Below are 16,172 nucleotides of genomic sequence, written 5' to 3'. Positions count from 1 at the left end.
GAGTTTCTGTCTCTGCTGCTTTATTCTTCGCTCTTGGTGACTGCAGCTCTTAGAGTTAACTTCCCGGCAGCAGCTGCAGGGTGGAGTTTAACTATTTAAACTCTGAGTCTCTCTTAGAGCTCAGACACGTGGTACTTATTAGGAGACTGTTAAAAGGGGGCACATGGAGGGAACACTGACACCTCTTTTTTTCGCCATAGAGTCCAGCCTGTTATTGTGAATGGAACCGAGATTTGCCCTCTACCCTCACCTAAGCTCTGATCCTACACTGCCCGCAATAGGCGGCTCATCTGTTACCCATTGTGTAAATGATTACAGGTACTTGGGAAGCTGGCGGAAAAGAAAAAAATGAAAGTACATTTAATTTCCTCTCTAGTGTATCATGAACTTTTTATATATTTTCTCTAAACACATGATTATTTCCTTGAAATAAATTATTAGAAGTGGAAATTCAAAGGAGCACATATTTTAGGGCATTTGACACTGATGACTAAATCAGCCCCCAGAACATTTGGACCTGTTGACCTTCCCACTCACAGTGTCTGAGATTATTGCCATTATTTTCTATCTTGGCCAATTTGATAGACAAATATGTTATCAAATTGTCTTCATTTACACTTTGTTTTTTTGTTTGTTTTTGTTGTTGTGTTGTTGTTGTTTTCTGAGACGGAGTCTCGCTCTGTTGCCCAGGCTGGAGTGCAATGGCACCATCTCAGATCACTGCAACCTCCGCCTCCCAGGTTCAAGCGATTCTCCTGCCTCAGCCCCCTGAGCAGCTGGGACTACAGGTGTGCACCACCACGCCCAGCTAATTTTTGTATTTTTAGTAGAGACAGGTTTCACCATGTCGGCCAGGCTGGTCTCAAACTCCTGACCTCAGGTGATCCACCCGCCTCGACCTCCCAAAGTGCTGGGATTACAGGCATGAGCCACCATGCCTGGCCTTCATTTATGCTTTCTACTAGTTAGTTAACATGCTTATCGTATATTCATTGCACATTTGGCTTATTCTTTTATCACTCTCTGTTCATGTACTTTGCTTTTTTATTTTCGAGTTGGATGTTTGTCTTTTGCTTATTTGTTTGCAAAATCTCTTTACATAATAAAAATCTGAACAGTCATATATGAGATGTAGTATCTTGCATAGAAAGAAACAGGACTTTAGAGTCAGACAAGCTCTGCTTTGCCACTGAATACCTTGGGTGAGTTACTAAACCTCTCTGTGCCTCCCTTTCATCTTTGGGACTCATGACAGATGAAGAATGAGGAAGCTCCAGACTTCCTGTTCTGAGCGCTGCTGTATAATGAATTGTTCTAAAAGGAGCCCCCAAGACCGTTTCCTCTTCTTAATATATGTTTATTCTGACTTTCTCTGACTTTGCACTTGATCTTTGCACCATCTCCTTCCCCTATGCATATTGTGGATAGTAGATTTCTCTCCTATCTGTTCTCTCTCTTCCAAGACTTCTTCACCATCACAGACTCTCAATGGCATCTTTTCTTGTTTTCCAATGCTATTGCGGATTATTCTTTTCATGAGTATTTTTTTCTGCCAAGTTAAAAAAATTGGGGAATGAGGAGAAAGAAACTAGGATGCTTAATCTGCCATCGGCATTAAATCCCCGGGAACAGTTGTTAATTACAATTTAGTTTTCTGTTCAACACAAAATGAAGTTGGAAAAGTGGAATCCATGTTTGTTCTGTTTGTTAAAAACTCTCAAGTTGATTGAATGTTTTGTTAGTGCTTTTCCTTTTCTTGACAATTTGTCAAGAATGTCATTTGCAAACTTTCTTCCCATTATAACCTACTGATATCTCCTCATGGTCCATAAATGGCCAATCTTTAATACATGCTGCATGGGCATGGGAAAAGGCACATGTCTGAGATATGAAATGGTTGCACTGAACAAGTCAATTAAGTCACTTTTACTAAGTATGCCTTTCTCAGCCCTCATGGTTTTATTTATGCTTGGCCCATTTGTGTTGAAGATTGGGAGTGGTTCGTTAAAGTTTCTAAATATTACCGGGTTTCCAGCCGGACTCTACCCATTTTAGGGTGGTCCCTGTTGCATGAGCATTGCTAGTTAATGGCTTCAGCTGCAGCCTAGGTCATCTTGTTTAATCCAGATCAGTGTGGCCATAGAACACATAGTTAGGACTCTAAGCTTAGAATTAGGATTTGCTCCCAGCTCTTCCACTCTCGAGTTGTGCAACCCTGGGGCAAATTATTAAACCTTTCTATGTCTCAGTGTCCACAACAGTATAAACAGGTGTAGTCATAGGAACCATTTCACAAGGGTTTTATGAAGATCAGATAAGTTACTGCATATGAAACCCTTAGAAGAAAGTCTGGCACACAGGAAACACTCTATACATATTAGCTACTTTTAATATCTTCCTTATGTTTACCTGCAGCACCTTGGGATTCTGTCATTACATTTTCAGTCACTCTCAGCCTCCATCGTTGCTGGGAATTGTCATTGTTTCCTATACCCATGAGCCTTTAAGGCAGACATTGCTTTGCAGGCTACTAAGGATGCCTTTTGGACAAGAATGCCTACCTTTAGATCTGCCCATGAGTGCAGTGGCATAATCTTGGTTCACTGCAACCTCCACCTCCCAGGTTCAAGTGATTCTCCTGTCTCAGCCTCCCAAGTAGCTGGGACTACAGGCATGCGCCACCACACCCAGCTAGCTAATTTTTGTATTTTTAGTAGAGACAGGGTTTCACCATGTTGGCCAGGATGGTCTCCATCTCTTGACCTCAGGTGGTCCACTCGGCCTCCCAAAGTGCTGGGATTACAGGCATGAGCCACCGTGCCCAGCCTTTGCTTCTATTTTTTATCATGCTCTTTCCATAGGATGTTCACCATGACAAGAGCCATGGAAGAGGCTCTTTTTCAGCACTTCATGCACCAGAAGCTGGGGATCGCCTATGCCATACACAAGCCATTTCCCTTCTTTGAAAGCCTCCTAGACAACTCCATCATCACTAACAGAATGTACATGGTGAGTCATGTTGAACCCTTCCATGGCAACCCAGCCCCCACTAAGTATGCCTGATTAGTAAGGTCTCAAACCACAAACCACCCCAGTTTCCAGAGTTTGGAAGGCCCAGCCCAGGCATGTTCATTATCACAGAAGGTGGGGATGGTTAGGAGAGAGGGTGTCATAGGGGCTATATTGGTTTCTAGGGTGTCATAAGGACTGCTGTAACAATGACTACAAACCAGGTAGCTTAAAACAACAGAAATATATTCTCTCAGTTGTGGTGGCTGGAAGTCCAAAATTAAGTTGTTGACAGGGTTGGTTCCTTCTAGAGGCCCTGAGGAGAATCCGATCCCTGCCTATCTCCTAGCTTCTGGTGGCTGTTGGAAATCCTTGGTGTTCCTTGCCTTGTAGATGCATCACTCTAATCTGTTTTCATCTCTACATCACCTCTCTTTTGAGTCTTCTACCTAATCTTCTGAGGACACTTGGATTTAGGGTCACCCTAATCAAAGATGATTTTATCTCAAGATCCTTAACTTAATTACAACTGCAAAGACACTTTTTCCAAATCAGTTCACATTCACAGATTTTGGATGGATATATCTTGGCTGAGAGGGGCACCATTCAACTCACTACAGGCATCATCCCAATTTATAACAGCTTATATTGCTCACAGTGCATTCCGATGTGAGACAGGCAGGCACTGGGAGATATGATATGTGGACAAAAGTGGACCTATTTTTATATAATTTTGGTTTTTAAAAGCATTTATTAAGCCCTAGACTCAGGGAAGTGCCAAGAATCTTCCCCTAGTCTTAGTCTGGTTGGCCCCAACGCCCTCTTCAGATCACAGCCCAGAGAGCGCTCCTCAGAGATATCTCCTTGGCCCACTCATCTCATTAAGACCCCTTAGTTATTCAGTTCCATAGCAATCTATGCTTTCCCTCCATACCACTACTCTCAACTGTAAATGGGTATTTATTTGTGTTTATTAATGCTCATCTTCTCCACCTGACACTGCCAACCCCACCCCCCAAATATAGGCAGCTCCATGTTGGTCTTATTCAGTGCTGTGTACCCAAAGACTCACTGACCAAGCCTAGTAGATATTCAATAAGTATTTGCAATCAGTTCCATCTTGCCATATTTCTCCTTTTGTCCATCCTCTCAGCAAGGAAAATTCTCAGGGTGACTTCTCTGTGGCTGGAATCCGTTCAGGCCATCTCAAGTTTGAGAGACACAGGGAGAGACTGAGCAGAGGCTAACAAGCAACCAGCAGAATTGCCGCCATGACCATCACTAGAATCATTGCTGAAGTATCCTGCCCAGTGCCTTAAAGAATCAATTACATAGTAGCATCCTTTAACTCCACTTTCCTTCCTTCAAATTTCTCTCTTGTCTCAAATGTGCCTGAAAGTTGGATTCAGAATATAGACTTACTTTAAGAAAGCTAAATTATTTATTTTTGTTGCTAGTCATCCAAATATGTGTAAAGTTCCAAAAATAAGCATGTAAAACTGTGACCGCTCTACCTTAGAGAATGTGACTATATATTTTATGTTAAATTTCTTCTTAAAAGAGTAAGGTAGCTTTCTTAAAACTTAGAAAACCATAAATGTATAACTTCCCATTCAATTTTATAGTCATTTATAAAAACCTTCACTCCATTTTTAAAGGAATCTCTGGAAGCCTGTAGAAATTTGGTCCCTGTATCCAGAGTCGTGCACAACATTCTCACCCAACTGGAGAGGACTTTTAACCTGTCTCTTCTGGTGACATTGTTCAGTCAAATTAACCTGCGTGAATATCCCAATCTGGTGACGATTTACAGAAGCTTCAAACGTGGTAATGAGATTTCTCAACTGCTTTTTGCATTTAAAAAGTTGCTATGGTAAAAGTCTGGGTTTACTTCTAGCCCTGTGGAATATGCATGTTAATCCCCCGCTTTCTCTCTGGGGAGGAATGGACCATATTCTCTCATTGATACAGCTGCAGGAGCAGCCTGTTGCTAAAGCTGATCCCAACTCTCTAAAATGAATTTCTAGAGGACATAAACATTTCTTACGTGTTCTATGAATTTGGAAAAAATCATAGAATTTGGCATACTGGACAATCTATAGGGAATGCATAAGGTGATAGAAATGCAAAGTTACAGAGATCAGGTCTGGTGGCAGGAAAAGGAGAGTCAGGGAGGAAGAAAAAAGAATAAGGATGGATAATAGTAAGTATCTTTTTTTGGTGCATTGTCTCAAACACTTTATTTGATTATCTCATGTCATCTTTAAAACAACCCTTTGAAGTCATTTTTATCCCCATTTGACTGACAGAGAAATTAAAGCCCAGAGGTAATTTTCCCAAAATTGTCTGTTAAGAAGCAGAGCAAGAGTCCTACTTGGGTCTCCCAATACCAGGGCCCAAGATTTTAGCCACTAGTCCAGACAAGGACAGCTGGAAGGCAGACTGTAAAGCTAGAGAAGGGAAAAAAGGTAGCTACAGAGAAAGGGAGGGAATCGCAGACATAGCCACAGAAAGAGAGGGTCTGAGAAAGAATGGATCATGAAGTACGTGGAGAAAGAAAAGAGGCCGGGCGCGGTGGCTCACGCTTGTAATCCCAGCACTTTGGGAGGCTGAGGCGGGCGGATCACGAGGTCAGGAGATCGAGACCACGGTGAAACCCCGTCTCTACTAAAAATACAAAAAAATTAGCCGGGCATGGTGGCGGGCGCCTGTAGTCCCAGCTACTCAGAGAGGCTGAGGCAGGAGAATGGTGGGAACCCGGGAGGCGGAGCTTGCAGTGAGCCGAGATTGCGCCACTGCACTCCAGCCTGGGCGACAGAGCGAGACTCCGTCTCAAAAAAAAAAAAAAAAAAAAAAAAAAAGAAAAGAAAAGAGACTGGATAAATAAAGGAGTAGGAAAAAGAACAGTGGCAGAGCTTGGGAGAAAGCAGCCAGGGAAGGAGAGCAGGCAGTAAAGTCATTTTAGGTTGGAAGAAAAACACTGTGGCCAAATCATATGTTCACTTACCTCAGAACAACAAGCGAAGGACCACCAGCTCACGTTGGATTGTGATATTTTCATTAGTGGAATCACCATTGTTGACAGTTCCTCCTTTGCTCTCTGACACTTCACCATCAAAAGGCTTCCCCCTAAAAGAAGAGATGATTTCTTGAGCTAAACAGACAGTGAAAGGGGCAAGTCCACCTCCAGGTAGGGGCAGCTACAGAGGGCCCACTGTCCTGGCAGCATCCGGGCAATATTAGGGGAGGCATGGCCTTAAAGGCTATGCTAAGAACATCTGAGAGCCATGGGGACCCACACACTGATGTGCCCCTGACCTGGCTGAGCTTCAGTCATCTTCCAGGATCTTCAACTTGATGATTTTGTTCTGAATCCCTTTCCAAAATTTGAAGTTACTTTCCTTTTTCCATTCACTGGTTGAGACCATTTTACTTCTGAAATAAATGATGGAGAAGAATCTTAAGAGAAACCCAGCACTAGCCATGCAAGGGAATAGCATGCGGAAAGCCAAGGGTCTGGGGTATTGTGGATGGGAGAGAAACCTGGGTGTGACCAGATCACAGGGTACAATAGAAGGCACAGAAGCTGACTCTGCAGAAGTGAGCAGAAACCAGAATATAAATGTCCTAATACACCCTGCTAAGGAATTTTTATTTTCTCTTATTTGCTTCAGGGGAGTATGATCTGTTTATTTATTAAAACAGAGACCTCTTTTAAAATTATAGCATGCTCATTATTGACTAAATTATATGACACCAAGATTAAAGAAAATTAAATCCCTGGGTGCAAACCCAAACTCAACTTTTATGTGTGAAACCATTTTGGTATTAGATCAGGGCTTAGATGCAGTTATTGAAGCACTCAATGCCCAAACCAGATAAATAAAATAGAAAGGGGCCACACATGGATAACGATGACAATGAATCAGTTCTCTGTACTTGGGGGACAATGAATAACTCCATGCCCCCATCCTATTGGAAGGCATGTATTAAGAAATCCCCTTCCCCAAGTAATTCTGAGTCTCCAGGGTACTGATGTGTGTCCCTTCACCAATCCCAGTTGGTGCTTCCTATGAATGGCAGAGCAGAGACACACCAATCCTACTTGAAGCCCCAGCTGGCTTAGCAGAAGGAAGCTCCCTCCATACCCCACTGGCGCTGCCCCCACCACAACCCCCTCCACCAAGCTGTTCACCCTGTGCGCCAAGAGTCAGTGAGCCTGGAACATCCTCGCAGCAAAGTGATGAGATCCTGAGTGAGTCGCCCAGCCCATCTGACCCTGTCCTGCCTCTCCCTGGACTCATCCAGGAAGGAAGAAGCACTTCAGGTGAGAAACAGATCCCATCCAACACCCATATATCCTCAGCCTAAGGTGCCTGTGCCATGTTGCCTCCAATCCCAGCAGCTTGACTTTTATTGTCCTAGTTCTTCTCTTGTACCCACCTACCCATACACAACCCTTTTCAAGAGGGATTATGAGCACTGCCAGGAGGGTGGGTAAGACCTAGAGTCTGGAACACACCTGCTTCTGACTCCTGGATCATTCCAACCCTCTGTCCTTGTGCCTAGATGCTCTATCTGCTTCAGGCACTTTCAACATTCACTCTCCTCCCTGACATCCATTCCCTGTAATGTATAATAATTTCCTTTCCTCCTTCAGTGACCAATGACAAGTTAACATCCAAAATGAATGAGGAAGAAGACTCAGAAGAGATGCCGAGCCTCCTCACTAGCACTGTGCAAGGTAACACCGACTGGGGCTGATACGGCTTAGCTCAAGGTGCCCGTGAAGGGAGAACATGCATCTGCCAACCAAGAGGCTGTGGTGGGAACCCTGGGAAAAAGAAATGGGCGATACAAAGGAAAAGAAACACAAGGGGCCAATTCACCGACGCAGCAATGCAAAACAAACCAACAACCAAAACGCCATTCCGAATTGACAAGTAACCTGCATAACACTCACACTAGTGACCCTTAGCTGATTCCTCAGCCCCACCTGATTATGGGGGCCTTTGAGTTTCAACATTCTTCATTTTTGTATGGTTTGGATTCTAAGAACAATGTTATCAAAATTACTAGAAAAGATGGCAAAATGTTTAAAGGTCTGCTAGACCTGATATTTAGCTTCTAAAATGGTATCACTTGTCCTCCCCAAACCGTCATCATAATGGAGTTTGATTACATTAAATATAAGAATGGTATCATATTGGGCATTGTCAAAAATGCTATCATGGATTCTGAGCTCTCCAGTACTGAGAAGAGGGGTCCTCTTCGATCCAAATAATATTTCATCCACTCCTCTAATACCTACCATCCATAAAACTTAGTATAATCAGGAAGCTAACAGCAATGGAAGAACAAGTGGCTAATTGAGAGTGAATGGTTGCTTACCCTCCCACTCTATGCCATCCTTCCCCAGGCCTTGGTTGCTCAGTTACCCCGTCATTTTTACTTGTTGGAATAGAGCATTCTCTTTCCTCCTCATTCTGGTCCCTGCTTGCTGTTCCTGAGATCTAAAACTTTTTCTTCCTCCATTCAGTGGCCAGTGACAACCTGATCCCCCAAATAAAAGATAAAGAAGACCCTCTAGAGATGCCCCACTCTCCCTTGGGCTCTATGCCAGCTAATCTTGGTTTGGTCAACCTAAAAGCTTACCTTTGTTTCTGTGTCTACTGAGAGGAAAAGCCATGTGGATCTTCTAGGGAGGGGGCTCTCCTCCTGCCTCTCAACAGCAATCTTGGCCCAGCTTCCAGTTCACCCAGCACTTCGGAACTTGAACAGGCCGGGAGACCTGACCTCTGAATGGATACAGAGTCCCTGGGGAGGGCAAAGGAGGCAAATCTGGAAAAGGTAGACTTGGATAGGGCCACGGATGATGATGGACAGAGCCCCACCAGTATCTGTAGGTTTGGACTCCAAATGCCACAAAGCACCTGAAAGGGAAACATTCACCTGCCACAAAGGGTTGTGGCAGGAACCCCAGGGAACTGAGTCAGGCTGGACTGTTTGACAGAGCCACTCTTCTGAGGCCACGTCAATAAAGTAGTGCTCAAAACTGCTTTGTCAACATGCAAAGCAAATGAACAAAAACACTGTGCGGCCCTAATAGTGAACTGGTGCAGCAGACATGGATGGTCCTCCTTCCAAGCCCCAACCTGACCGTGGGGAATTTTCGCTTTCAACCCTGGTCATTTCTATATCATTGGGAGTTTAAAGAGTTGATATTACTAATATAATTTGAAAGGCAATAAATTATTCCAAAGGTCTAATGACTGCTTGCCACCTGCCTCAGTCACCTATTCCTAAGCAGGCCAGCATTTGAGACCAATCTCATAGCAGTGTGTAAAGAAAAAGGTGACAGCTTCATGTGAGATGAGCCTTTATTTGTTATGGCTTCAAGTTCTGGCTTTCTTTGTGCAGCAAAAACTAGCAGAGCTTTATATATCTTTGCTGTTAACAGGTGCAAGCAAGCACAGGCTAGCTCCTGCTTTCTTCAAACAATCCTTGTATACAGAAATATATGAGGCACTTAGCCTTCTTCACTATTTCTCCAAGTAAAATAACCGCAGATAGAGCAGTTAAAGAATATCCATACACAGACGTCAAAGCAATAAGATGTATTTTTCATACAGCAAAGACATTCCCCTTCATCGTGGACATCAGATTTCAATGTCACCACTTTCCACTCTCAGCTTCCTTCCTTGAGCAAGGGCTGCTGGGAGCAGCAACTATGTGACCACAGCTATGATACTCAGCACAGTTTATTTCTGCAATTTCCATTCATTGCACCTTCTTCACTCACTTCTCTTCCATCCATAAAATAATCTCTCTGAAAGGATCAGACTGAGCCTCTGCTGTGGGGCAGTTGTGCCCTAGTTCCCTGTGATGGTCGCACAGGTAACAATAACCACAAGTTGGTAAAAATCAAGACAGAGCCAGGGAATTCTTAGGGCGAGCAGATTCCCAGCCCTGAGCTGCATGTACTTTCTGCTTTTCTAGTTCTTCCATTGACTTCCCTCAGCACTTTCTCTTCACTGGATCTGAGCTCTGAAATAACTTATACTTCTTTTATCAGAGATAAGAGATAATTCTCCAGAACCAAATGACGCAGAAGAGCCCCAGGAGGTGTCCAGCACACCTCCAAACAAGAAAGGTAAGAAAAGCCTTTCTTCTGTAGAGGTCAGAAGGGTGAATTCAGAGTTGCTTTCTGTTTTTCTGACTGTATCTTGTCAAGAGCACTACTATGTGACCACGGTCCTGATGCCACACACAGTTTGTTTCTGCAGTTTCCGTTCACTGCATCTTCCAAAAAGGCCTTTATGAAAATTATCAGGAAACCAGAAGGCATTTGGGGATATTGAAATATGCCACTGGAATTACCTGTTCTGAAAAAATCAATCTCCTATATTCACAACTTCTTAGAGTGCTAATTGCACTTCCCTCTTTAACTGAAAGTTGGTTCCCCAGAGAGGAACCCACTTCCTCTTAAGACATGGCTAGGCATTCTCTGCCACCCATCACTCACACCTCATGGTGAGAGGCCCCTTAGATGTCCACCCTTTGCTGCCTACTGACCCCATCCAGCCCCTTCCTCCCCGATCCTCTCCTTTGAGGCTTAACCATTCAATTAAAATGTTCACTCACTCATCATCAATATCATCCAATAATTTCCCCAATAATCCTTTCAAAGGCTGTTTTTCTGTCATTTCAAGTCCCAGCATCATCCTAGATGCCTTCAGGGTACACACGGATAACAGACAACTCTGTTATCCCATACTCTGGCCCCTCAAATCCTTCCTCTTCTCATTTTCCATGACTTTTTCCTCCACCAATTCTTGGCCTCCCATACCCAAAGGCAAGCTATAGACCTATCATCATTCAAACCTGGCTTGATTTCCCAACAGTTAATTTCAGAATTCCTTTTTTGATACCTATCCTTGAGCTTTTCTCCTTCTATAGCTATCATTCAACCTCTGATCACTCTTTCCCAGCCCAATTCTAACAAAAAAAAGAATCAAAAATATATTTTTCTGTTCTTATTTATTTGTTGTTGTCTGTTCTTATTTATTTGTCTGAAGCTGTCCTTCAACCTCATTTGGATCACCAGTCCACTGGCCATTCCTCCTTCCAAGCCTTCATCTGCCTTTCTTTGTTTCCCAGCTTTTTAACATTGACACTAACTCACAGTCCAAGATTCATCATTTCAGTAACCTATTGCCATTATCTTAAACCTGCTTTTCCTCTCTGCCTTTTCCTAGAACTCTCTGGCAAGTCTTGGAACACCCTACTTACCTATTTCCTATATACTGCATCTGAAAGCCAGCAGTGCTGGAGAGAGTTCCACAGCAGGGCAGAGTGCACTCACTGGTCTTCACGGTTCCAGCACAAATCATCTCTCCTTACTGTGTGACAATGCTACTTCCTGCAATAATCCTTTCAAACCTCAAGCCCTCTGACCCCCTCACCTGCTGCTTTTTGCTCAATGACTTTCCCTCCTGCACCATAAGGAGATATCAGATGAGAATCCCCTTATTTGTGCTGCTAGCCCTACAAACCCTAACTACATCTGTCTCCCTCCTCTCTGAGTTCCCTCCTTCTCTTCTAAGACAATCCTTCCACCTCATCTAATAGTATCCATGATCCCTTCTCTCTCAAGTATTCATTACAGCAGTATCTCTCACACAAGAGTCTGCATTACCTGTATCACAGCTCATTTAAAAATGCTTTGTCTTGATTCTCATCTCACTTCAACTACTTCCATAGCTCTCTCCTTCATTTCACAACCAAACTTCTAGAAATGAGCTACCTAAACTCCCTGTCTCCATTTCTTCATTTCTCCTTTTCCTCTGTCATTTTAGAATCCTTCTTCCCCTATTACTCCCTGAAGTAGCATCACCTAAGGTCACCAATGACCTCCTAGCAATGTGGTTTGAAGGCCAAAAGTAAAAGCTGAATATCATTGACATACAAGATTGGGAGGTCAATGTTTGTAATTATAAAACAGTATCCTTTCTTTTTAGGAAAGAAAAGAAAAAGATGTATCTGGTCAACTCCAAAAAAGAGACCTAAGAAAAAAAGCCTCCCAAGAGGTAAGATGAGAGTACAAGAGGAAGCTGGAGGCTGGAAACAGCTCATGCAGGGCTTATAGATCAAGCTGTGGAGGGTTTAATTTTATTCTAAATGCAATGGGAAGCCATTGAAGAGATTTAGTCAGTGAAGTGACACAATGCAAGCTCAATTTTGCTACGGTGTAAAGAATGAGTTGGAGCTGGGAAAGAATGGAGGCAGGGCAGCCATTTTGGGGCAGATGCCATGAGAGTTCTTGGTGGCTTGGATTCAGATCTGACAGTGGAGATGCAGAGAAGAGTGCCAATTCAAGATCAGTTTTGCAGGTATTGTTGACAGGATTTGACATATCATTAGCTACAGATGAGAAAGAGAGAAAAATCAAGGCCCACTCTTCAATTTCTGGCTTGAACGAGTAAGTGGTAATGCCCACTGCTGAGGGAAGATGCAAATATATTGGGGGATAACTCTTAGAGTTCAATTTTTGACCTGTTCCTTTAGAGGTTTCTGCTAGCCATCTATGCAGCTGTGTATAGATGTGTGTTTTGTCAAGAACTGTAAAGGGTCTGAGATGTTACTCCACTTGCATTGGTATCTCCTTATATATATGAGTGCTGCAGGAACACAAGGTATCTGGGTCAGGGAAAATAGTTCTTTACTGATATTCACAACCAGCTCATCAGCCAGAGCAACATTGCAGCATCTGTCTCCCATACACAAACTCAAAGGCAATGCTAAGAGAGCTAATGGAATCTTTCTATTCAAAATAGACTACAACTCATGTATAAGGGATGTAGAATGATGGATTTTTCTGTTTAGATACATGAGAGTGATAGCCATCATCCTCTCCTCTTGAAAGGAAAAGAAAAAACTTTGCTGCTTTGAGATAAAATGGAAAAGATCCTGATTCCAAAGGTCCCCATCCTAACCTTTGGAATTTAAATGCATCTTTCCAAAGGCCAGAGAAACTCCAGGTGTTGCTGGCTTTTACAACCTAAAGATGTCTCCAAGTTCTGGGCTTTATCCCTTGTGATATATAAATACCTACGGAAAGACCACTCCAGTTTTCCTGGTACTTTAGGATTTAACCTAGGAAGCTAGTCCTGGGTGAACCCATTTGGCCATCTCAGGAGATAAGAGAAGTTTTATTATCCCTTTAGCTCAGAGTAATTAACTAGAAAAATAGCTATAGCTCTAATTCTCATGGTATGTGAAGAGGAAAATGTTTCTGGGGGAAGTGAAAGCAAGTATTTCCTATATTTATATTGTATACATTTCTATGTCTCCACGGCTAGGGCTTTTTACAGGAACACTGAGAAATCAGGAAGTTATATTCCCCACAATATGGCAATTTGGCACTCATTGAAAAAGTGTGGTCCATATATATATATGAGTTATCAGATATATATATATATATATATATATATATATATATATATATGTACGTATATAAAATCTGGACCAGATAATACATAATATCTGGACCAGATATATGTATATACATGAGTTAGCAATAAAATAAAGGTATTCTGATCTATGGGAGAAGAAAAGAGAACCACAGACCTAGCCCTGCTCTAAGAAATCCCAGTGGAAGAGGAATCTAGCAAGGCAGACTGAGGGAATGAGACAGTGAAGACCAGTGAAGACAGAGGAGCACCAAGAAAGAACATGTTAGCAAGCCAAGAGGGAATGGTTGACTATACTGAGAGACTAAGATAAATTCAGAGAAGAGGGCCTTGAGTTTGGTCACAAAGAATCACTGGAAAATTTAAGAAAAATTTTGATGACGGAGGCAGGAGCCAGTTGTGTGGGGAGGATACTGAATGGGAGGTAATAACATATGTAGACAACTCTAGCTGTAAAGGGAAACAGATCAATAGATGGCAGCCTAAGACAGTGGCTTAAAGCTCCTCTTCCCTGACTTAGTTTACCCTTAGTATGATCCCATGTCCAAAATCACAGGGCTGGTGTCCTTTTAAGATACTTAAGAGAAATGATTCCATTCTATGAAAAGTAAGTGACCTTCCTGGGCAGGAAGGAGAGAAAAGCTGCTTTCTCCCCAATTCTACTTATTAGTCAATGCCCTCTCACAATGTTTTGTGTGTTCTCTATGGGCCTCCTTGGTTTATTGTAAACTAGTCAGGTTATTCAACTCACACTCCTGAGCTTTGTCAATCACTCTCACAACTTCAATTACCACCTTTACACTGATGGCTCCCAACTCTACATCTTCAACTCAGGTTTGTCTTCAAGAAACACATAGCCAACTGCACACTGGGCATCTTTGTTTGCAAGTCTCCCATTGACACTACAGTCTCAATATGCCTGAAATTAAATTCACCTTCTTCACCAAAAACCTAGTCTTCTAAGTACCATTCAGACATTTATTCCAACAAATACGCAGTGAGCACTAACTGTATATACCCATTCTGAAAGCTGAAGACAGGTTTTTTTTAAAGAGAGAAAGTAAGAAAGTGAGCAAAAAACAAAGGGGAAAGCTCATGGAGCTTACATCCTGGCTGGGGGAAAGAAAGAATATAAACTAGAAAGCACATAAACAAGATAATTTCAAGTACTGATGACAGGATGAAAGAAAATAATGGGTAGGATTACAATAGTGACTTGCAGGTTGGGGTGGGAGTCACTTTGGATCGGATGGTCCAGGCAGAGGGACTCAAAAGTGCAAAGAACCTGAGGCAGAGAGGAAAGACCAGTGTTGTTGGCGATGATGAAGAAAGACGGTGGTAGAAAGTGAAAAAGTAGACAAGAATCAGATTATGTAGGGTTTCACAGGCCCTTGGGAGCCTTTTGTAGTTTGTTTAACTTGAAATGAGGAACTTAATCTACCCAGGTGCCAAGCAAAAACCTTAGTCATCCGTGACTAACTGAACTCTATTAGCATATCGACAAGGTCTATTGGTTCACCCTCTTCTTTCCTACATCAAAATCTAATTAGTTTATTTCCATGCTTAAATCTTGTCCATGGCTTCCTATTGCCCTTAGGGTAATGTTCACTGTCCTTAATGTGATTGTTAAAGCTCCATCCAGTCTAACCCATGCCTTACCCTCCAACTATTAATATATCTCTTTCCACTCAAAACTCCAGTCGACCACTCTGAACTTTCATTTCTTCCCATTTCATTTCTCTCCCCTTTGATCCTTGGCATGTGCTATTCTTTTTGGATGCATATTCTGAACCTACACTACTCCCCATAAATGTTTAGTTATCTCCTTTTCATCAGTAGTGTTGGCTTATGTCTATCTCAGGAATGCATACTCTGACCCCTAAATTAGCCAAGCTGGTCCCACAGTTTCTACAGCACCCAGCACTGGCTCTTTTGGAAGATTCCAAATACTCTATTGTAATTACTTATATAATGTGTCTCTTCTAGGCTAGATGGTAATGTCCTGGCACAAATGAGCTACTGATTTTTTTTTTAATGAAAAACAAATGAAAGAAACCATATTTTCTGTAACCCAAAATTTGAATAATGATCTGACAAAGGATAGTTTATGAATTTATTATTGTGTTATGAAAAGGGGTCATAGACATTATGGGCACCACATGGTGTAGATACAAACTAAAGGTTATTGGAGGGAAATTTCCAATACAATTCTCCAAATTCTTATTATCCCACATTTAGGGCAGACATACGTACTCTGCACACCCCATGGCCAGCAGCCCAGTACTGAGATGCCTACTCTCACAATGCTCTACACATTATAGGATTAGGGAGACAGGGAATGTCTATGCAACTATACAATTATGAACACTCCCTGGTCAGAGAAGTGACTTTGTTAGAGAGGGTAAACCTCTGGAGTCAGTGTCAGGTGGTCAGTTCTGTTGAGGTAACTCTGACCTTTTGACATCTCTCTGCCAGGCTACCGAAAGGAGTAGACGCCAGTCCCTTCCAGATTTGCCTTTCCTCATATTGTATTTAAATGAAATTTTTCAGGTTTTTTAAAAGAACCATTTTATTTTAAATGTGACAGATGATGTGCTTTTAATTTTCTTTTTTCCCATTTTCCAATTTTTTATTGGGGTAAAATACACAATGACATAAAATTTATCATCTCAACCATTTTTAGGTGCATAG

At 42.3% G+C, this 16,172-nt stretch overlaps 1 protein-coding gene across 13 annotated transcripts in view; it reads left to right on the top strand.

The window, feature by feature from the left end:
• SP110 (SP110 nuclear body protein) overlaps positions 1-16,172 on the top strand; it is a 61,518-nt gene that overhangs the window by 5,713 nt on the left and 39,633 nt on the right. For 9 of the 13 annotated variants that reach the window (XR_010122241.1, XM_063645239.1, XM_063645235.1 and 6 more), the window contains exons 2-8: positions 201-318; positions 2,862-3,009; positions 4,668-4,836; positions 7,070-7,336; positions 7,670-7,753; positions 10,085-10,162; positions 12,030-12,098. Coding sequence is in view for 12 of the 13 variants with exons in the window: in XM_063645239.1 (XP_063501309.1) it covers positions 221-318; positions 2,862-3,009; positions 4,668-4,836; positions 7,070-7,336; positions 7,670-7,753; positions 10,085-10,162; positions 12,030-12,098 (913 nt within the window). In the remaining variant the exon portion in view is untranslated. The remainder of the gene's footprint in view (positions 1-200; positions 319-2,861; positions 3,010-4,667; positions 4,837-7,069; positions 7,337-7,669; positions 7,754-10,084; positions 10,163-12,029; positions 12,099-16,172) is intronic. The other 4 variants (XM_055290914.2, XM_063645236.1, XM_063645237.1 and 1 more) reach the window with 2 other exon arrangements.

Source organism: Symphalangus syndactylus, chromosome 8, assembly GCF_028878055.3.
Source record: "Symphalangus syndactylus isolate Jambi chromosome 8, NHGRI_mSymSyn1-v2.1_pri, whole genome shotgun sequence".
NCBI lineage: Eukaryota > Metazoa > Chordata > Mammalia > Primates > Hylobatidae > Symphalangus > Symphalangus syndactylus.
The sequence above is the reverse complement of the archived record's forward strand: the minus strand, read 5'-3'. Positions and strand labels throughout refer to the sequence as shown.